We start from the raw sequence: 22,500 nt of genomic DNA, 5'->3' as shown, positions 1-22,500 counted from the left end.
CTTTTCCACTCATGGACAAGGCAGTTGACCTTGCACCCTAGTTTTGAAGTCCCTTGAAGTCTTTTCTACAGATGATCTTTTCCTCCACACCACTTAATCCACTGCTTTCTCCTAGTCTGTCATCTCCAATAACCAAACTACCTCTAAAATCATGATTTTGAGCTTCTAGCTAATCACAAATCCTTCTTCCTCTATTTCACCTACTCTAGTGTCCCAGAAATCAAGAGCTCTTTGACTTAACAGCACCATTGGAACTTCCAATACTTTGGCCCTACCACTGTTTCACTGTCCACAAGCCCTGCCCTCCCAAGTCTTCCTATTCCTCCCACCCAGGATGGACAACAGATATAGCTTTGACACCACTGTCCCACGTTCCCAGTTCTCCCCTAAGCCACAGATGCACCTGAGTGCTGTGAATGACAGGAAGAAAAACCCAACCAGGAGCATAGCTCTGAAGTGGGTCCTTAGCACACTTCCTACTTCATCTCTCTAGTAAAGTCCACTTTCCCACCCGGGGACACACCTACTTTACATCTTTCTGTCCTCTAATGTCCAAAGTCACCTGTCCATATTCATTTTTCCTATTTAATTAAGAAAATGGAAACTACCCAAGCCTATGCTTCCCTGGGTTCAGGAGCCTTCTGTGCTGCAGAGTGCAAGGCTGAGGATCCCTAAAGCAGGCACCTCTTACTGAGGACCCACTTATTTTGTTTGCATTTCTTTTTTTTTAAGGATTTTATTTATTTGAAAGGCAAAGTAACACAGAAAAAAGGAAAGAGATACATAGAGAGAGATCTTGTGTCTGCTGATTCACTCCTTTGGCTCTGTCTGCTTCTGTCTGCTGGTTCACTCACAGCTTTGCTGTTGTGGATGAAGCCAGGAACCAGGAACTCCATCCAGGTCTCCCATGTGGGTAGCAGGAGCCCAATTACTTGGGCCCTCATCTACTTCTTTCCCAGGCGCATTAGCAGGGAGCTTGATCAGAAGTGGAGCAGCCTGCACTCAAACTGGCACTCTAATATGGGATGCAGGCATCCCAAGGGGAAGCTTAACCCACTGCACCACAATGCTGGCCCCTTGGAATGCGTTTCTGACAGTTGCTGAGGGAACCTTGCTAGATTTTCCCAGAGCTAAAAGGGAGTGAACACTTGGAGATCTCAGGTGGAATTTAGCTACATGGGGAGGCATTAATTCACCAGGACTGAAAGGGAACTGGGCTTTTGAGGTAGGTCCCAGAATCAGGTGCTCATGCATTAACAGGGAATGGCTGCAGGGTCTCTTGGGACAGCTGGCTGTAGCACTGGGCCCTCAGTCTCAGCCTGAGCATTGCGTTACATGTGGCCTCAGAGCCTCCTTCCACCAAGGAGCCACATGGGCCTATATGCCAAACATCATCAGTGTCCTCCTGGACCTAAGACCCAGAGGCTCCTCTTCACCTTTTGCGGGCAGCTTAAGGCCCTAGAGATCTCTGCTTAGCCCTTCGATGGACTCCATACTGTGACTTAGGTTGAATTTGCAGCCAGGCTGATGGTGGTCAGGACCAATCAAATTCACTTAGGAGAATCAAAATAATTAGGACATTCTTTATACCCTATTTTGAAAAGTAAACTACAGACCCACTACATTTGATTCTGTACAACTCAGAGGAATGCGTGCCAGTGGCTTCCTGAAGTGCATTCTTATTTAAATAAAATGCACTTGTGGAGTGAATGAAAGCAAGGTGACCCTACCCCAATTTTCATGGCCATAGCCCAACACTTACAATGTAAATGCTCAAGCTTCCTACCATGAAACAACAGAGGGGTGTTTTTGAACCAATGAAGCTTTAAGAGCTAGAATACCACATTCAAATTCCCACACAGGCCTGTAAAGCTATCTGATCTCAGTGCACAAGAAAAAAAAAAATCTCCACAACCACAAGCTTTTCAAAAGGGCATAGAAAGTTAGAAAATCTCATATCACCACGAGTGAGCCAGGAGGCCTTGGGTGGGGAGGGAAGCGAGGGGAAATCAATTTTACTTGCTTTGGTCTCACAATGGATTTTGCAAAGCAAAGGGTGGAAAATCAATCTTGTCAAATCAGTGAGAATTTATATACTTGGAGGAGTCTAAAGGCCTTGGAGGGTGTATTAGGGAGTAGGACATTCTGCTCCTCCATCACATCATGGAGGCTAGAGCAGGAGGCTTGAACCCTTCTCTTTACTCAGAGGACTTCTGCCATGTTTTTATCAAGATGAGCCCAAGGCAGAAGCCAAACTTGAAACTGACTTCCTTAGTCCCCGCCTAAACACCCAGATGGGCAGGATGGGAGGAAGACGTAAGATGCCCTAGTTTTGCCTGTTCCGTCCTCCGCAGAACAAGCCTCCAGACTGCGTCTGTAGGAAGCCCTCCATCTCTTGCCTCTGAATGTATGTAACTCTGGCATTTGGGGCCTGCTGGACCCTCTAATAAGCGTGGTCTCTTGTGGTCACAGGGTAAGTCCACGCCATGGTGAAGAGGGGCTGGCCAGTCCCAGCAATGTCATCAGGGAACCAGACAGGAAATCTGGGTGTGGAGGCTAGACCTTGTGCAGAAGGTGCACCTGTAGTAAACTTAACTGGATTTTCTAACCATTTACTCAGCTTCTCTTTTGGTTTCCATAAACTTTAATGAAGTCTCTGGTCCAACATCTGCTTCAGGGAACAGTACTGCTCAGGTTTACAGAAGAATCATGAAGGCCGGCATGAGAAACAATGGTATTCCCCACCCGACCCTAGCTCCTGGATAAAGCATGCCAATGACCCTGAAGGGGTCTTGCAGATGTGATTAAGTCCCAGTTGATTTAAGCTCAGGTTATTGTCCCTGTGGGTCTGACCTAATCAGAGATTTTTGTAGCTGGTCCCAGATTGTCACGGAGATCTTCGACCATGCTGGGGACTTCGCATGGATGCGCCTCGTGCCAAGGAACTGGGGCCATCTCTAGATGCTGGCAGCAGTCCCCTGACAGCAGGACAATGGGGACACAGTCCCACAGATAATTCCCACAGAATTATTACTATTAATAATTTTTGTTTGAGAGAAAGAGACAGGGAGATCCCATCCTGATTAATTTCCTAAGTGCTCACAATGGCCTCCAGTTAAGGGCCAAAGGCAGCAGTCCAAGTCTCCCATATGGGTAGCAGGAACCCAATCACTTGAACCATCACCTGCTGTGCTGCCTCCCAGGGTCTGCAGAAGCAGGAAGCTGGAATCAGCAGCAGCAGCAGCCAGATGTCAAACTCAGGCACTCCAATGCAAGACACAAGTTAAAGATTGATTTATTGGGGCCGATGCTGTGGCGTAACAGGTAAAGCTGCTGCCTGCAGTGCCAGTATCCCATATGGGCAGTTCAAGTCCTGGCTGCTCCACTTCCAATCCAGCTCTCTGCTATGGCCTGCAAAAGCAGTAGAAGATGGCCCAGGTCCTTGGGCCCCTGCACCCATGTGGGAGACCTGGAAGAGGCTCCTGTCTCCTGGCTTGAGATTGGTATAGCTCCGACCATTGCCAATTGAGGAGTAAACCAGCAGATGGAAGCGCGCTCTCTCTCTGCCTTTCTGTAAATCTGCCTTTCAAATAAATAAATAAATCTTTTAAAAAATTATTTATTTGAACGAGTTAGAGAAGCCTCCATGTGCTGATTCACTCCCTAGATGGTTGTAATAGCCAGCGTTGGGCGAGGCTGACACCAGGAGCCAAGAACTTCACCCAGGTCTCCCAACATGGGTGACAAGGGCCCAAGCACTTGGACCATCTTCTTCTGCTTTCCCAGATAACTACCAGGGAGCTGGATGGGAAGTGGAGCAGCCAGGACACAAACTGGCACCCACATGGGATGCTGGCATCGCAGGCGGTGACTTCACTTGCTAAGGTAGGACACTGCACCCAGGATGCACTTTAACCGTCATGCTAAATGCCCATCCCCATCACCGTTTTAAAAATATGGTTTCATGAGGCTAAGTTTACTCCATAATTCAAGGGAGGGGGTCTATTAAGTGTCATCTAACCAACTTTAATGATGGAATTTACAAGGTTGTGCCACATTGGGGTGATAAGTTATCCAAAGGTATTTGCCACTTACAAATATGACCACATGCAGAATCATCAAAACAGACTATTTAAATAGAATCTTGTTTCTGAGCATTGCTAAGGGAGGTAATTTGAAATTTTCCTCAATTGCAATGAGAGAGGTTGTGGTGGTATTTTTCCCATTTGTGGGAATAAGTATGTATTACATGGATTTACAAATTGGTTAACTGCCTGGAATATTTAAGAACAAAACTACGGGCCAGCGCCATGGCTCAACAGGCTAATCCTCCGCCTTGCGGTGCCGGCACACCGGGTTCTAGTCCCAGTTGGGGTGCCAGATTCTATCCCGGTTGCCCCTCTTCCAGGCCAGCTCTCTGCTATGGCCCGGGAAGGCAGTGGAAGATGGCCCAAGTCCTTGGGCCCTGCACTCGCATGGGAGACCAGGAGAAGCACCTGGCTCCTGGCTTCGGATCAGCACGATGCGCCGGCCACAGCGGCCATTGGAGGGTGAACCAACGGCAAAAAGGAAGACCTTTCTCTCTGTCTCTCTCTCTCTCACTATCCACTCTGCCTGTCCAAAAAAAAAAAAACTACATTTCTGGTCATTCTATTACAGTCTTGGGTTAAACTCCTTGGATCTGGAGTGGAGGGAAGGTTATTATAAGCGAGGGTCTAACACATTTTATAGGAAAGAAACAGGCCATGTTTTTAAAACTAGTATTTTAAAAAAGAAAAATGAAGCAAAATGCCTATGGCTCCTCAGCCCTTAGCAAATGGTTCCCTGACTAGAGTGGAAGATGCAGGAAGTAAAACCGCTGGCTATCTGGTTTGCTGTTGTCAGCTCCGTGCCTAGAGTAGTGCATGGCACAGACAGACACAGGCATGCACCAGGTATGTCCTAAATAAGTGAATTCAATGAATTAATGAAGTGGACGAGCAACAGGCAGGATGCTGATGTCCGTTAGCTGTCTGAGCTCTAAGTAATAGATGTAAACATGATCAGATTAAGAAGAAAACAAAACAGGAGCAGGAGGTGAGGTTTGGTAAAGCCATATTCAAATTATTAAGTACACTGGAGAAGAGTAAGGAAACCCTGTGTCAGTGGAATCTATCACTACAAAGTTTTCATTCCCGAATGGAAATTTCCAGAGCCTCTGTCGTAAACCATTTTATGATGGGTCATTTATTAGAGGAGCAACCCGTTTGCTTAAGTGACTACGTGGCAACAGCGCCATCTGCTGGGATACTAGTTGGGCATTTTAGAGTAATATCCTAGAGTCTTTTCCTATAGCAAATTAAATCGAGAATCACAGAAAATGACATTGGAAATATCTTTAAAGATCATCTAGGCCATATGTCATCTTGCAGTTAAGGATTTGCCTTAAGTAGCTACAATATTCTCTTTCTTTCTATTGATGGAATGGTGCTGCAAATTCATCCCACAAAGAGATAACTGCAACAGCAGCCATCAACACTAGATTATATCAGTTTCCTGAAAATGTGACACTGGAAAGCAGTTCAATCCATTCACTGAGCATCTACAGCACACTGTCCAATAGAACTTTCTGCAGTGATCCCTCTGCTGTCCAGTGCTGGAGTCACTAGCCAGGAGTGATTACTGAACACCTGAAATGTGGCCAGTGATACTGCAGAACTGGCTTTTGAATTTTCCTTAATCTTAATTTACATTTTGTAAAGTGACCATATAACACCCATACAGGGCTTCTGAGCCAGGGCACTGCTGACATTGAAGGCCAGACCGTCCTTTGCTGTGGGGGCCGCCCTGTGCACTATCGGATGTATCAGACGGCAGTTCTCCAATCTGTTCATGACCTACCTAACATTTTGTCTGAGGCAAGGAGCTCACTCCTTTACCATGGCAGTAGTGGTTCTGTCATAAGAACGAGGAAGCTGAAAGAATGAGACAAAAAACAGAGGAACATTTTTCTTCTTTATCTTCCTTCTCGTGTAACAGAGAGGGAGCCATGATAGTGATGGAACACCCTGCCTTAGTGGAAACTCCCCAGGTTAACATCAGAAAGCCCTTATCGCAATGTGCTGTTGTGCCTCTGCTCTGGGTAACTGGACATACTGATCTGAGTTCCGGTGCCCTACCTGGGGAAGGAGAGTGAGTAGGACCCACCTGGTGGAGCTGCGGTGGTGGCTCCAGATGACACACCAAGTGCTCCTTGCTCAGTGCTGGATGCACGGTAGATGTTCAAAACAAGACTTGTTATTTTAGACTCTCTCTTCCAAGCAGGGGTGGAGAAAGTCTTCCTCCTGTCTACCCAGGAATTCAAAAGTACCCAGCGTGATTCGATTAAAAGTGAAAAGCTAACGGAACAAACAAGCCAAGCTCTTGCAAGTCAACTTTATTTCTCACTACAGCGGCTGCAGCTCTCCGTAACTGTTTTCCTGTTGAGTGGCGAGCCACTGCCCTGATGCACTCAAAGGTGCAGGAGAAAGCGTTTCAGATGCTCTGGCAGGAGGAGTGCGCCGATCCTGTGGTGCTGCCGGGCTCCGAAACACCCGCGGATCCTCAGGCGGCACAACTGCAGGAGAGAGGGCGGCCCTGCGGAGACCAGAGGCAAGTCACACTTGGCGCCACTCCTCTACACTGTGTCGCATACAAGAGAGAGCTTTCTTATAAGGAAATAATACAGGGCCGGGGAACAGGGTAAGGTAAAGCTGCCGCCTGCAGCGCTGGCATCCCAAATGAGTGCCAATTTGTGTCCCGGCTGCTCCACTTCCGATCCAGCTCTCTGCTGTGGCCTGGGAAAGCAGTACAAGATGCCCCTGCACCCACGAGGGAGATCCGGAAGCAGCTCTTGGTTCCTGGCTTCGGCCTGGCCTAGCCCTGGCTGTTGAAGCCTTTTGGGGAGTGAACTAACAGATGGAAGTGCTCTCTCTCTCTCTCTCTCCCCCTGTGTGTGTGTGTGTGTCTGTGTGTCCCTCTAACTCTTTAAAAATAATTCTTTTCTTTAAAAAAAAAAAGCTGGGGGCGGGGATAGCACGGTACTGCTTAAGATCATTTTCTGCTTTTGGTTCTGGGGGAGTGTCCATTGGTTGGTTGGAGGAACTTTTAGGCTATGTTCTCTCTCTTCTGGGTCTAACTGAAATGAAATTGTTGCATTTTAATTTGGAACAGAGTAAAAGAAATGTAAAGATTAGCCGCACTAATGGAGGCTTAAGGAAGCTAACTTGGGAATGACAGAGCTACACAAAAATTTCGATAACGGAAATGAAAGTTCCTGCTTAATGGTGTGCCTGTCTTTTCCCTTTAAAAATAAGGGCCTACTTCTAGATGCAGCTGTTTTGATTTCATAATTGGAGCACTCTTAAGATAGTCAAATATAATGAGCTGTTATGAATCATAGGTGTGTGTTATCTTATGTCTATCATATTAAGGTTTCAATGCTGTGCTCAGAGCTATCCCTGCACTTCAACTCCTAAGTGAAAAGCAAACTAGCACAAGGCTTGCTTAAGGGACTACACACAAGAGTTTATATTTGAGGACAGTGGTTCTGAATAGGGGCCTGGGGTGGGAAAGGGAAGGAGGAGGAAGTATTTTGTCCCCTAGGGGACATCTGGCAATGTCTGGAGACACTTTTGGGGAGGGGGTGCCACTGGCAACTAGTAGGACAGGTCAGGGACGCTGCACAGGACAGACTCCATGGAGCCCAAACATCAGCAGTGGCATGACTGGGGCACTGCGTTATTAAGGTCAAAGAACAGAGCGTGATTTCCACACACACACACCCACTCTGCACGAAACTGTAATGGAAATTCTCTTTGGTTTGTTTAAAAATGGCAGAATCAGCAGCAGCAGCAGCAGCAGCAAAGCTATATCCCTTGGGAATTTCGTAAGGCAAGAGCCCTTGATTCAAATGGCACAGAATCACGTGAGGAGGGGGTCCCTTAAACTACGCCATGCAGGGCCCCACCCCAGAGATGTTGCTTCAGTTGCTGCTGGCTGGAGCCTGAGCACCTGCGTTTGTGGAAAGCACTCGCCCCACGGTGTGTAGCCAGGGTTGAGGATACAACCGAAAGCCCACCGTGGCCTCTGTTTCCCTGTGGCAACACCATAAGCTACAGGTGAACCAGAGTTGCCTATCAGGTGATGAGGAACAAGGAGAGGTGGAAATACACACGAGGACAATCACAGAAGGAGACGCAAGACTTCGGGTCCAGCCGGCCCAGTACATCCAGAAGGGGCCCTGTTGGTGTTTAAGACACCTTCCAGATCACGTCCAGGATACTCAGAGCATAGAGCAGTGAACTGCTTCCCACTGTACTCAAGGCAAGTCCTAACTGCTCCGAACTGCAAAAGGTACCTCGTGGGGCAAGTGAACTTAAACTAACCTCACCAAGGAAGGTTGGAGGGTCTGACTCCACACAGATGCGTAGATCTACTGTCAGGGGCAAACGTGAAGACAGGGGGCTGCTGAAGCATACAGAGAGCAAGACCTCAGAGCAAGTGTGATGGAGAAGTCCGAAAAGCACAACATCCAGGCAAGCTCCGGATGCCAAGCCAATCGCTGCTGTTTACCGCAGTTAGGAAGATGCACATAACCAGCGCCGCTCTGATTCCATAAACAGAGCTGAAAGCCCATGCCAGCTTTGCAGCCACCTGCGCGCATTCAGGGGGCCTTGCTCTGACCGATAATTAAATCAGCTAATTGCATATTTATGAACTGACATTTTCTTTTGGGCCTCAATTTCTTTTTACCCCCTCCCAATACTCATGATGTTTTAAGGCCAAGTGTGTTTGAGAGGTTCCTGTCATGCTAGGCTGAGAGTCATTTTTACTCTTCATTGTGTACCATGAGCAAACATTGCTTTAGATGTTTATCAAGAAGGGAGGGGTGGCAATATTATTGAGTTCCTCTCTCCTTCCCGCTACAGGAAAAACCCCGCCTTTCCTAACACCTACGCAAAACCCAAAGCAGGGGGCCGCCACTGTGGCTTAGCAAGTAAAGCTGCCACCTGCAGTGCTGGCATCCCATATGGTCACTGGTTCAAGTCCTGGCTGCTCCACTTCCCATCCAGCTCTCTGCTATGGCCTGGGAGGGCAGTGGAGGGTAGCCCAAGTCCTTGGGCCCCTGCACCCGCATGGGAGACCTGGAAGAAGCTCCTGGCTCCTGGCTTCGGATCAGCCCAGCTCCAGCCACTGCAGCCATATGGGGAGTGAACCAGCAGATGGAAGACCTCTCTCTCTCTCTCTCTCTCTCTCTCTCTCTCTCTGCCTCTCTGTAACTCTGCCTTTCAAATCAATAAATAAATCTTTAAAAAAATGCATAATATGGTTGGGTTTCCCCTAGTGTTCTCCAGTCACAACTCCCTGGAAAGAGATGACTCACTTAATTAAGTCCCTTCCATGGGTACAAAGAAACAGGTGAACTGAACTGCCAGGGACACTCAGAAGCAGAAATTGCTGCATTAAATCCACAGGTTGGACTTTCTGCACCTGCCTGGCCCCATTTGCTCCGGAAGGTTTCCAGCCCTCAGAGAGGTAACCTCCCCTGAGCTCCAGAAGTGACTCGTGGAGGTTTCAAAGCACGCAGCAATTCTCTGCAACAGCAAACAACACTTAACAGACCAATGGGACTCTTTATCCACATTGTCACCATGCGAAATGTGAAGCGAAGGCAGCAAAGGCAATTCTGAGACATCAAGATGGAGAAGCCAATGAAGGCTACGTCAAAATCCTATGAGATCATCTGATGAGTGAAGGGGATACACGCATCCTACATGATGGCTTTAGGAGACCCTGAGGCCCTTTTGCCTTTGTGGAACCCTTTCCCAATTAAAAAAAAATTGTATTTTACAACAGTGTTGGTAGAAAGATGAGCATAATCCAGGTTGAGCTTTATGCATTTTTTTCTTCCAGTTTTAAAAGAAGTTAAGACATTTCTGTGGGCCCAAGGCACTGTGCCATCTGTGCCTGATGGAGAACTCGGCCCTGGGTATAGAGAGAATTGGAGGAAAACAGGAGGTGATCAAAATGTAGACCTTTCCAGTGATTATGCCACTGCTTGACAGAAAGGGTCTCAGTTGGTCTGCTCCTTGGGGCTGGGTCAGTCTTCCCTGTACTCTCCCCTGGCCCCGCAGGGAATACACTGCCTTGTTTGGCGAAGCTTCAAGGCAGGAGCTTGGCTGCCCTCAGCATCCTGGGGCAGTGGGTGTAGGAGGAAGGCCCAGGTTACAGTTTCTGCCTCAAGCCGGCCACACTAATCAGCATTCGGGGACAAAATAACCAGATCACCAGGCATCAGCATCCTTCTGGTGAGGCAGGCTGCTCCAAAAATCCCACCACCCCTACAACTTAAAACAGGCCACAGTCTACTGAGAAAGCAGGACTGAGCTGGCTGCTCAGCTGCCTCTTGGGGCAATTAAGACTGCAAGCAGGTGTCTCCTCAACCCGAGTTGCCTCCAAACTCAAAGCCGAAGGAATGTTCAGTTGTTGGGGTTGAGACTGTCAGTTACTTTCCACAGAGGAGTGTGGACTTAGTTGGTTAACGTATAAATGTAAATGTCTCTGGGTTGCTGTGAATCCTCCAAGAAATTCCCTACACTATTAATTAGTGGCACTTTAATCCCAGAAACCAAATGCCCAGTAGTTTGGCCCATCTGTAGGGCAGTAAGACATCCTGAGGCATCACACAAACCCAAAGAACCATCATTCTAAAGCATGTTTTAGACAACTTTAATATTAAAATGCTAAAAGAATGTCTTATTTCTTTGAAAACTCATCTACCCCAGGTAAGGATATCAGCTCATTCCAAACAGCAGGATGGTCATTTGCTACATAACCGGTACTGTACCTATTTTTTTTAAGATTTTATTTTTTATTTATTTGAGAGGTAGAGTTACAAACAAAGAGAGGGAGAGACAGAGAAAGATCTTACATCTGCTGGTTCACTCCCCAAATGGCCACAACAGCTGGAGCTGTACCAATCCGAAGCCAGGAGTTTCTTCCTGGTCTCCCATGCGGGTGCAGGGGCCCAAGCACGTAGGTCATCTTCCACTGCTTTCCCAGGCCACAGCAGAGAACACCCAAGACAGGATCTAGCGGCCATATTGGGATTCCGGCGCCGCAGGTGCAGGCTTAGCCCACTATGCCACAGCGCGGTGCCTGTACCTCTTTACTCAATTAGCTCAACTTCCCCACATTGAGTAATAGCAGAGAATGATCATTTACAGAACTGGCAGTTAGAACTCAAGAACTACTTGCCTCCTACTAGAGCCCGTAGGAGTCTAGGGTTAGGACTTAGGTTCGGGCAAGGAAGAAGCACCTTCTCTCTGCAAGAAGAGCTGCATCACAGGGCTCTCTGGAGGCACCAGCTCTGCAGGACGCTTGCCTTCGGCATTCTTAGCCTGGGTGTCTGCTCCAAAGTCCATGAGCAAGGCAGCCAGATCCACACTGGACGCCCTGGCTGCTGCGTGAAGAGGGGACTCCAGACCTCTACCTTGGTTCACGGTTGCTCCTAAACAGGCACGGGAACAAAAATGGTCAGCTGAGGAGTACAGTCCAACCACCTGTCTTCTCAAAGCAGTCAGTCCCCCAAAGACCCTGACCAAAGGGGTTCCCCTGGTGAGAAGGGTGGTCTGGAGAAAATGGGAGTTGACTTGATACCATTTAATAATATAGGGAAAATGCCACTTGACAATGTGATCCGATGGGCAGCAGAAACCACGTAGCATATGAAGGTAAAAACTCATGTGGGACACTATACATAGGCATGACAAATGTAAGTGAAGTTGTGGTGACGTGAAAGCTGCGCATGTACTATTGATGTCGCCTACATATTAGCTAGTAAACAGAATGAGGCTACATGGTGAAATCTCATCTGTGCAAGCAGCCAAATCCACAAGCGGGGCAGCTACCATAGGGTTTAAAACCTGGCACTTAGGACTGTGTGGTCTAAAAGCTACCAACTCAGGGGGCATCTCCTAGATGAGGAGGGCCAACCACAAGGTCACAAATCAGGTGACCATGTTCTCATCAGGAATAAGGTAGGTTTCTAGAACCATCCCCACCACGCACTCTTCACAAATCCTCATCCCAGCCCACCTCCTGGCTCTCACTGTGACATCTGGAGACATGGCTTGCCTTACATGTTGTCCCTCTAATAAAATGAGAATCTACGTGCACTCAGCAAATGTTAACTGGATTGGTCTTCCATGTTCTTTGCCTTGTAAGGGATGCCAAACATGGCACTTTCCTGGGTAGGATCTTAAAATCTATATAGGTCTCTGTGTTTGTGTGTGGGGTGTGTGTGTGTGTGTGTGTGTGTGTGAGTGTATGAGAGACAGAAAGAGAAAGCGCATTAGGGAAGCAGGATAAGAATCAACCTCATAATTCGTAGCAATGGCTGCCAAATGAGTGGAAGGCAATAAGGACAATAGAAATATTCAGTGGGAGAAGAGGTTACTGGAGTCTTAAAGAGCAGACAGGACTCCAATAATGAAGGAAGTGAGGACATGGAGTTGGACAACAGCAGGGAAGTGAAAAGGCATGATGGTACACAGAGCTTTACAAAGAAAATATAATATTTACAATGGACCAAAAATGGGGCAAGTTCTATTTCCCAAAGAGAACTGGAAAAGAAGGTCCCAAATCAGAAGACGCAGCCCAAATGCAGCCAGTTTACAAGTTATGCACAGTCTAATAATATGACTGATCAGAGAAGGAAAAGCAGAGAAGAGAGGAAAAACCAATCATCACTGAGGACCACCCTGGAAGGACGTGTCATCGCCATCAACATCATCTTGGTTACAAGTGTGAGAAATGAGCTACGAACAGTGTAACACAGTGCCCCCTGGAAACACAATCAACTTGAACCCTAATCCTGTCCAACTCTATTGCTCACACTCCTTGCTCCACTACAATGGAAAGATCTTTAAAGTATATTTAATTGAGTTTTCATTCTCTGTCCTTGTTTTGCCTTTTTTTTTTTACCTGACTCCAGGAGTTTTTTGGCACAGGCTATCTGCTGGTATTCACAAGCCAAATAGAGAGGCGTTCCCATGTGACTGATGTTATGGTCAATGTTGCCCCCGTGAGCTGCAAGAGCTTCAACACACTCCACATGACCTGCAGCCCAAAGCAAGAGAAAACAGTTACAGCACAAGTTCCCTTGGCAAGAGAAACAATATCATCCCCAGGTTTTGTGTGTCTAAATTTGTTAACAACTTATCCAGGGACAAAGGCTCTTTCCTTTACTTAGAATATGGAATGATTTTAGGGAATGAGTTGATCCCAAGATGCAGTCGCAGCTGTGGGTGCAATTGCACTGGAGTTTGCTAGCCTCGGTAAGGAGGCAGCAACCATCCACCTTTACCAGTGGCTTGTGGCTTTGCAATTGGCACAGGTACAGAAATGGAAGTGGCAATTGAGGAATACTCTGGAGGAACAGGGACTGAAGGTGGACCTGTCAAAGAAAGGGCATGGTGTGGGCGATTTACCACCTCACCAAGGGCAGGCCTGGGGAAATGGATGCAAGCAAGGCTTAGAAGGAGCTGCCAAGTCCATGAGTAGAGCCCAGTCCACCCAGTCAGCTTCAGTAAGAGCTTGGTCCACGCTTTCAACTGTTCTCCTTTACATTTCCTGTGATTTCATTTTCATTGAATGTACCCAGTGAATCAGCAGGGTTAGCGTGTCTCTTAATAAATAAATATTAATGCTGCAGGAGCTTGTTCTCACTTGCAGTGGTGCAGTGACCTGGGAAGCCTTCCTGTGAAAGGCACAGGGTAATGAAAAGCCCTCTGGCAAGTTGTGGGCATGAAGAGGATGATGATAAACATCAGAGCAAAGCAAAATTTGCGACTTTATTTTTCATCTCCAAGTTAAGAATTTCAAGAAAACTGTAGCTTTATGAAAAGAATCACCCTGAAATGCATACAACATCTAATAGTTCCAAAAATTGAAAGTTTGTTTCACTTGGCAAACTTAAGTGGTCCTTAGACAATACTCTTTAAGAGAAGAACATAATTTGTTTTAGAAAAAAACTTGATTTGGGGGCTGGTAAGTGGCATAGTGGGCTAAGCCGCCGCCTGCAGTGCCAGCATCCCTTATGGATGCTGGTTCGAGTCTTGGCTGCTCCACTTACGATCCAGCTCTCTGCTATGACTTGGGAAAGCAGTAGAAAGTGGCTCAAGTGCTTGGGCCCCTGTGCCTGCATGGGAGACCCAGAAGCTCCTGGCTCCTGGCTTCGGATTGGTACAGCTCCGGCCATTGCAGCCATCTGGGGAGTGAACCAGCAGATGGAGGACCTCTCTCTCTCTCTCTGTTTGTAACTCTACCTCTCAAATAAATAAAAAATAAAATCTTAAAAAACAAACAAAAACTCGATTTTGATGGTCATGGGTTCTTCAATACAGTCCACAAATACTGGTGGATAGTTTACTCTCTGCCATGTCCTGTCCCAGGAATACTGCTCTCAAAGGGAGGTTCTAAAACTTGCTGTGCATCAGAATCGCCAGGAGGGCTTGCTAAATACAACACACATGACCGCCCACAGTGACTGACTTCCCCGGGCCTTGAGTGAGGTCAGAACTCTGCATTTGCAAGCCAGGTCATGCGGAAACTTCTAGCCCCAGGACCCCATTTTGACAACTACATCTCTAAAATATTCTTCCCCTTTCCCCCTTCTTTCAACAAGAAGGAAGATTCACCTCTCTTAGCAGCTTCGTGGATGGGAGACGCCAGATCACTCTCAGGATGGGGGCTGGCTCCATGCTGCAGAAGCAAATTCACACAAGCCTGGCTGCCACTGACACAAGCATTAAACAAGGGAGTGTGCCAGTCCGTAGTGACGCCATTCACCTGCAAGAAAAGCTCCAGGATGAAGACAAGCTGTGAGGTAGCCAGCGTTCAAGTCCAGACTCCCTCCCTTTCAAGATAACTATTTAACATCCCTAAGCCTTCCCTGAATGAGGTATGGAATGTAAGGAGCCAAAAGTGTTACCAAAGATTCTATCTCTTCTGTACCCTCCCTGGGATCATGAAGTTGAAACTAGTTAGGATCATTTTAATAGCTTACAAACAAATTTCCTTATTTTGAATTTTCATCCTAGACCTATCCCACATCAACCAAGTTTCCTCAAAGCAGCCAGGATCATCTAAAACTGTTAAATTTAATTTTAAAAAATATTACATTACTTAAATGCAGATATGAAGTTAACACATGCCAAAGATTTTACTCAACTCATTCATTGAAGGGGGGAGCCAGTAAGAGGGTTAAGGCTGATTCAAATTCTTGTAGTCAATTAATGATAATTAATAGTCAAATAATAATCAATAATTGTGAATATGTGAAAAACCCTATGACAATTTTTTTGGAGAATTTAAACATCAACTTTTATTTATTTATTTATTTATTTTTGGACAGGCAGAGTTAGACAGTGAGAGAGACAGAGAGAAAGGTCTTCCTTTTCTGTTGGTTCACCCTCCAATGGCCGCCATGGCTAGCCCACTGCACTGATCCGAAGCCAGGAGCCAGGTGCTTTTCCTGGTCTCCCATGCGAGTGCAGGGCCCAAGCACTTGGGCCATCCTCCACTGCCTTCCCGGGCCACAGCAGAGAGCTGGACTGGAAGAGGAGCAACTGGGACAGAATTCAGTGCCCTGACTGGGACTAGAACCCGGTGTGCCGGCGCCACAAGCGGAGGATTAGCCTGGTGAGCCATGGCGCCGGCCAACATCAACTTTTATTAAGATAGAAAAAATCAATAGTGTTGTCTTTCTACTTTTTACTTGTTGAATATTATGATTAGTGGTGCATTAAGCATGTGATTATATAGTGGATTTATATTATGTTTTTGCAAAAATTTAAAAAACAGAAAAGAAGGAAGGCAGATTGAGGGAGGGAGAGGGGAATAGAGGAAAATATGGTTATCTTCTTAGACTGTACCTATGAAATACAAGAAATCTGTTCTCTTTATATTAAGAATTTAAAAAAACAATAGTGTTTATATGATGAAAATTGTGAGTACATACCTTTATGAAAAAATGAAAACCTAATGACCCAAATGTCTAATTCTATCTGAATCAGTCTACTAGGAGCTTGAGTAGAATGACTAGCCAGAGCAGAAACATTGACTGTTATAGTGTCCTATCTCAGATAACTTAGGTGGCTCTCAAGTAATCAAGACAATGTTCTATAACATGAAAAAAAATGCAAGGACCAAAGTACAAAAAAATTCTGAGCAATAATTTGGTAGAAAAAGATCTCATATTTGAGCACATATGGAACAACAGAGGATTGTGGAACATCATTGGACAAAACGTTTCAGACATTACATCCCACAAATAGTACCTTGGACTACACTGATCTGACATAGATAGATGATATGTGATTGTTTATGTAACTATATAGAACAGGAAATTCCTTTTCCATTCTACATACAAAGGTAAAAAATGTGTAGATACAAGCCCCTTTAATAGTAGCAACATTGCTTTCTACCTACTCCAATGATAAACGTAACTAAAATTGTGTGTTCCTTGAGGGTAATACCCATAAAACTAGTTTAGTCACTTTTTATGTAGTGAAATTCTATATATTAACTGGCTGATATATTATAAAGATATTTGATTACATTTATATTTAATGCCTTTTATAATATTATAAATATTATTTCCCTCAAATATAAGTATTTGAGCATTCTCTTGATGCTTTCTGATACTCTTCAGTTTCAGTTTTTTCTTGAACATGGTAAACACTTAGGACAAACTACTCTTCAAAAGCAAATATCTACAAAACTCTGTAATAGATAATAAACACACTCAAGAAATTATTTGCATTGGCCACATTACTTCTTTTTACTAGGTTCATCCAAGGAAGCTCAGGAAAACATTTTCCACCTGTTTTCTCATCTTTTATAGGTATATAATTTGGCATGTCTGAAAGCTATCACTCACGTCAGGACAAAAGATGAAGAAGACTGTATGAAATATGTCTCCTCTGGCACATTCCCATACCCAACCCAGACAGACGTGAAAAAGAGGTCTACAGCTTTGTAAAGGTAAAACCCATTATGAGCCATTAGGGTTCTGTAAATTATTTAGGATTAATAAAAGACCACATTGGTAAAGAATGTTTTACTGTGCTCAGTGCAAGTTCTCATTTTTCTGCTAGGAAACTGAGGCCTAGTGAGGGTAAATGACTTGCTCAGCTAACAGATAATCGGAGCACAGCCAAGGCCAGGATGAACTTTGGACTAGAAATCCTTTTTTTTTTTTTTTGAAGGTTTTAGTAATGAGTACAGATTTCACATGTACAGCTTTTAGAGATATAGTGTTTCTTCTCTCCATCCCCTCCCTCCCACCCCAACTCCCATCCCAACTCCCATCCCACCTCCTACTCCCTCTCCAATCTTATGACAATTCTTATAGTCAATTAATAGACTGCTGAAATCCATTTGTGAATATGAGAAGTTTTTAAAAACTTCATGAAAAATGCATATTATGAAGAATCTATGCATAAGTTTCATTTGTTTGAGGCCGAAGTAAACTTATCCAGTAATTCCATTTCCCCACAAAGTTTTTGAAGTGTCTTCATAGATGTATACCTGGTTAATGTCCTAGGACCATGAGACTATGCTGTTTGGGGCTATCTCTTCTAAAGTTGGAAATCAGATCAAAATTTACAAATTAACATCTCGCTTCACAGTCTTTGGGCTACAATCAAATGGTGACTAGCAAAGCCAAATGAAGATACATTCTTCTGTGTCTTTAAATACTTCATTGGTGGCTCTGTTAAGCAGTGATGATAAATTCATTCTCACACTCTGTCTCTAAGCAAGGCCAGGATTACAGTGAGGCATAAGTGATGCCCAGGGTACAACGCTTAAGGAGACACTCACCCTCAGGGTACAATGCTTAAAGAGACACTCATCCTCAGGGCCCCATGAGTGTCCCCCCACCAGGAGTGAGCACCTCTGTAAAGTTCCTACCTTAGGTGCCTGTCTTGCTTCACCCTGGCCCTGGCCCTCTCTCCAACTTTGAGTAAGTTTCCTTAACCCCAACATAATCCTGGTGATGTGCTCAACTCTAGCTCTCTACTGATCTCAGAACAAAGCCCATTTTCTTGGTGTGCATGAGGCTGCTTGTGTTCTGAACCCTCTCACCCACTCACTCTCCTGCCATAGGGAATGACTTGAAATTTGCTTCTGGCAAATTTCACTTCCCGGCACTGGCATTTGCTATTCGAGGTGGGTAGGCAGCCCACAATTTCCCCCGAGCCACCATTCGGCAGACCAACTTCAACAGGTTCTTTGGTTTCAGCTTAGACACCAATTATTTTTATCCTGGGAAGCATCCCCTTGGGCAACATAGCTTAGCAACTCCTCCCGTCACAAGCCTGACGCTAGTTTTCTCATCCCTGAATCTGCACCTGCCCACGTGACTTGCTTTGGCCAAGGGAACAGTAACAAATGTGATGCAAGCAGACAGCTCGCCCTTTTGGCTGCTCCTGCAACCTCTGCTCCCACGTAAGCCCTGAACAAGTCCAGGCTGCCTACTAACGGATGAGACCACACAAGGATTTTCTGTCTCCCCAGACATTCCAGTCATCCCAGCCAAATGTTGTGCTGCTTTCTACACTATTTTAATCCTTTTCCAGTCATTGCAGTGAAGGCAGAAGTTTCACAGCTATTTATTAGCAGTGCCTGATAGAAACTTAACTATACTCCAACATGAGTTTCTAGCTCACCGCTCAGTATTTCATCCACCACTAACACAAACAAACTTGATGTCCATAAACAGCCCTCTTCATATTTCAAATCAGGCTAACCAAAAAGGCTGGAAATTATTCAGAAGGGATAGAAGTAGTCACTTCTCAGGCTTGGTTTCTCGGATGTTATGTCAGTTGCACTTACCTGAGCTCCATGCTTTAATAAAATGTTTGCGCACAAGAGATGCCCTCCGAGGCAGGCTTCATGGAGTGGGGACACACGATCTGCCGTGATGAGGTTCACAGGCCAGCCCTGGCAGAGAGGAAACAAGCAGAGAAAGGTGTGCAAGGCAACAGGGCCCCGGGGTTGGGTTGCTTTCCAGTCACAGTCACAGTTTACCTGGCTCAGTTAGACGGTACACTCAGGTGATTACGATGAAAGAAAAAAAAAGGGGCCGGCGCCGCGGCTCACTAGGCTAATCCTCTGCCTTGTGGCGCCGGCACACCGGGTTCTAGTACCCATTGGGGGGCCGGATTCTGTCCCGGTTGCCCCTCTTCCAGGCCAGCTCTCTGCTGTGGCCAGGGAGTGAAGTGGAGGATGGCCCAAGTGCTTGGGCCCTGCACCCCATGGGAGACCAGGAGAAGCACCTGGCTCCTGCCATCGGATCAGCGCGGTGCGCCGGCCGCAGCGCGCTACCGGGCAGCCATTGGAGGGTGAACCAACGGCAAAAGGAAGACCTTTCTCTCTGTCTCTCTCACTGTCCACTCTGCCTGTCAAAAATAAAAAAAAAAAAAGAAAGAAAGAAAAAGGGACCTGCCATACACTGCTGGTGGGAGGGTAAAGTGGTACAGCCACTCAGGGAAACAATTTGGCAGTACAGGTTGGGAATATCCCTTTTTTAAAATGCATGGGACCAGATTCTGGAATATTTGCATATACATAATGATTATTTTGGGGACAGGACCCAAGTCTAAACATGAGGTCCAGACTCAAAACTCTTAGATTTTGGAGCATTTTGGATTTCAGATTCTTGGGTTAAGGATGCTCAATTTGTTTTTATTAGAGCTGATATACTTGCCTACTACCTGGAAAACTGACTCCTAAGTATAGACATCCAATAAATACACACTTATGTAAATATGAAAGGGCTTCAAAAAGTTTATGGAAAATAGGTGTTGGCACCAAAATAAACATTTTAATTCCATTTCCATGGAATTTCAAAAGGATTGCCTTTATATACAAGAATATTTACAACAGTGTTGGTCACAATAGCCAAAACCTACAAAAAAAAGAATGCCCATCAATACCAACTGGATTAATAAACTTTGTGCTAATCACTTAGCAAAAAGCACTTAGTACAGAGTTGAGTATGACAGAAAATGTATGGCCCACAAAACCTACAATATTTACTATCTGGCCCTTTACAGAAAAAAATGCTAACCCTGATCTTGATTAAAGGAAAAAATATATAATTTCTTATTTTATTCTTCATATACAAGATTTTAAAATGTCCAATTAGCAGGGGAAAAATAGTGTATTTTCTCACATAATCATCACACTTTTCAAAAGTTGCTTTGCAAAAGCAATAAGAGAGGTGCGATTGTCACATGAGGCAAAAGTTATGTAAATGCATCAGACAAGTGGTTGAAAGGACAGGCCAGGGCATGGATCTTGGGCAAAAGATGTCCATAAGAAGGGTACCAGTATGAAAAAGTGCAGAATTGGTCAGTAAGGCAAAACAAATCAGGGGTGGCCAGAGGCAGCCACATCACTTCCGGAACTGTACAGCTCCCCCAAGCCAACCCTAGTGGGCAATTTCCAAGAAGATGCTCCCCCCAGCTCCACCCAGCCCAGTCAGCCCATCTGACATCGGGCTCTGTCTAGTACTTACTGGTAGTGACAACTATGCCAGTAAGAATAAGGCAGAGAATAAAAGGAGCTTCACAAGACCCATACCTTTCACCTTACACAAAAATTCACTCAACGTGGATTAAAGACTTAAATCTACGACCCGAAACCATCAAATTATTAGAGAGCATTGGAGAAACTCTGCAAGATATAGGTACAGGCAAAGACTTCTTGGAAAAGACCCCAGGAGCACAGGCAGTCAAAACCAAAATTAACATTTGGGATTGCATCAAATTGAGAAGTTTCTGTACTTCAAAAGAAACAGTCAGGAAAGTGAAGAGGCAACCGACAGAATGGGAAAAAATATTTGCAAACTATACTACAGATAAAGGGTTGATAACCAGAATCTACAAAGAAATCAAGAAAATCCACAACAACAGAACAAAGAACCCACTTTAGAGATGGGCCAATGACCTCAATAGACATTTTTCGAAAGAGGAAATCCAAATGGCCAACAGACACATGAAAAAATGTTCAAGATCACTAGCAATCAGAGAAATGCAAATCAAAACCACAATGAGGTTTCACCTCACCCCGGTGAGAATGGCTCACATTCAGAAATCTACCAACAACAGATGCTGGAGAGGATGTGGGGAAAAAGGGACACTAACCCACTGTTGGTGGGAATGCAAACTGGTTAAGCCACTATGGAAGTCAGTCTGGAGATTCCTCAGAAACCTGAACATAACCCTACCATACAACCCAGCCATCCCACTCCTTGGAATTTACCCAAAGGAAATTAATTTGACTAATAAAAAAGCCATCTGCACCTTAATGTTTATTGCAGCTCAATTCACAATAGCTAAGACCTGGAACCAACCCAAATGCCCATCAACAGTAGACTGGATAAAGAAATTATGGGACATGTACTCCATAGAATACTATACAGCAGTAAGAAACAACGAAACCCAGTCATTTGCAACAAGATGGAGCAATCTGGAAAACATCATGCTGAGTGAATTAAGCCAGTCCCAAAGAGAAAAATATCATTTGTTTTCCCTGATCGGTGACAACTGAGCACCAAAGGGGAAACCTGTTAAGTGAAATGGACACTATAAGTAACAATGAACTGATCAGCTCCTGTCCTGACTTTAGATGTACAATGTAATACTTTATCCTTTTTAGTATTTGTTGTTGTTGTTGTTCTAGTACTATTGGTTGAACTCCGTAATTAACACACAATTATTCTTAGGTGTTTAAATTTTAACTGAAAAGTGATCCCTGTTAAATTTAAGAGTGGAAAAAGAGAGGGAGGAGATGTACAATTTGGGACATGCTCAATCGGACTTGCCCCAAATGATGGAGTTAGAAATGTGCCAGGGGATTCCAATACAATCCCATCAAGGTGGCATGTACCAACGCCATCTCACTAGTCCAAGTGATCAATTTCAGTTCACATTCGATGGCTCTGATAGGTCTAAGAGTCAAAGGGATCACACAAACAAGAGAAGTGTCTGCTAATACTAACTGATAGAATCAAAAAGGGAGAGAAAGATCCAGCATGGGAAGTGGGATACACAGCAGACTCATATAAGGGCAGACGTCCTAAACAACACTCTGGCCTCAGAATCAGCCCTTGGGGCATTCGGATCTGGCTGAAGAGCCCATGAGAGTATTGTAGGCATGGAAAGCCAAGATACCATGGAAAAGAAAAAAAGAAGAAGACCTAAATGAAAGATCTCTGTGAGTGAGATCCCAGTGGAAAGAACGGGGCCATCAAAGAAGGAGGTACCTTTCTCTGAAGGGAGGAGAGAACTTCCACTTTGACTGTGACCCTATCGGAATAAGATCAAAGTCAGCAAACTCTAAAGGCTTCCATAGCCCTGGCAACTCATGACTAGAGCCTAGGGAGATTACTGACGCCATGAACAGGAG

At 45.2% G+C, this 22,500-nt stretch overlaps 1 protein-coding gene across 6 annotated transcripts in view; it reads right to left on the bottom strand.

The window, feature by feature from the left end:
• Positions 1–22,500, bottom strand: part of ASB9 (ankyrin repeat and SOCS box containing 9) — a 43,376-nt gene that overhangs the window by 3,716 nt on the left and 17,160 nt on the right. For 3 of the 6 annotated variants that reach the window (XM_062184198.1, XM_062184199.1, XM_062184203.1), the window contains 5 exons: positions 18,922–19,029; positions 14,721–14,883; positions 13,006–13,140; positions 11,339–11,530; positions 6,187–6,615 (listed from right to left, as the gene is read on the bottom strand). In XM_062184198.1, coding sequence (XP_062040182.1) covers positions 6,491–6,615; positions 11,339–11,530; positions 13,006–13,140; positions 14,721–14,883; positions 18,922–19,029 — 723 coding nt within the window. In that variant the 3' untranslated portion in view covers positions 6,187–6,490. Of the gene's footprint in view, positions 1–6,186; positions 6,616–11,277; positions 11,531–13,005; positions 13,141–14,720; positions 14,884–18,921; positions 19,030–22,500 lie in introns of those variants that run through there. The other 3 variants (XM_062184200.1, XM_062184201.1, XM_062184202.1) reach the window with 3 other exon arrangements.

The sequence above is a fragment of the Lepus europaeus genome, chromosome X (assembly GCF_033115175.1).
Source record: "Lepus europaeus isolate LE1 chromosome X, mLepTim1.pri, whole genome shotgun sequence".
In the NCBI taxonomy this organism is placed as follows: domain Eukaryota; kingdom Metazoa; phylum Chordata; class Mammalia; order Lagomorpha; family Leporidae; genus Lepus; species Lepus europaeus.
Note: the sequence above shows the minus strand (reverse complement) of the source record. Positions and strands in the feature narration are given on the sequence as shown.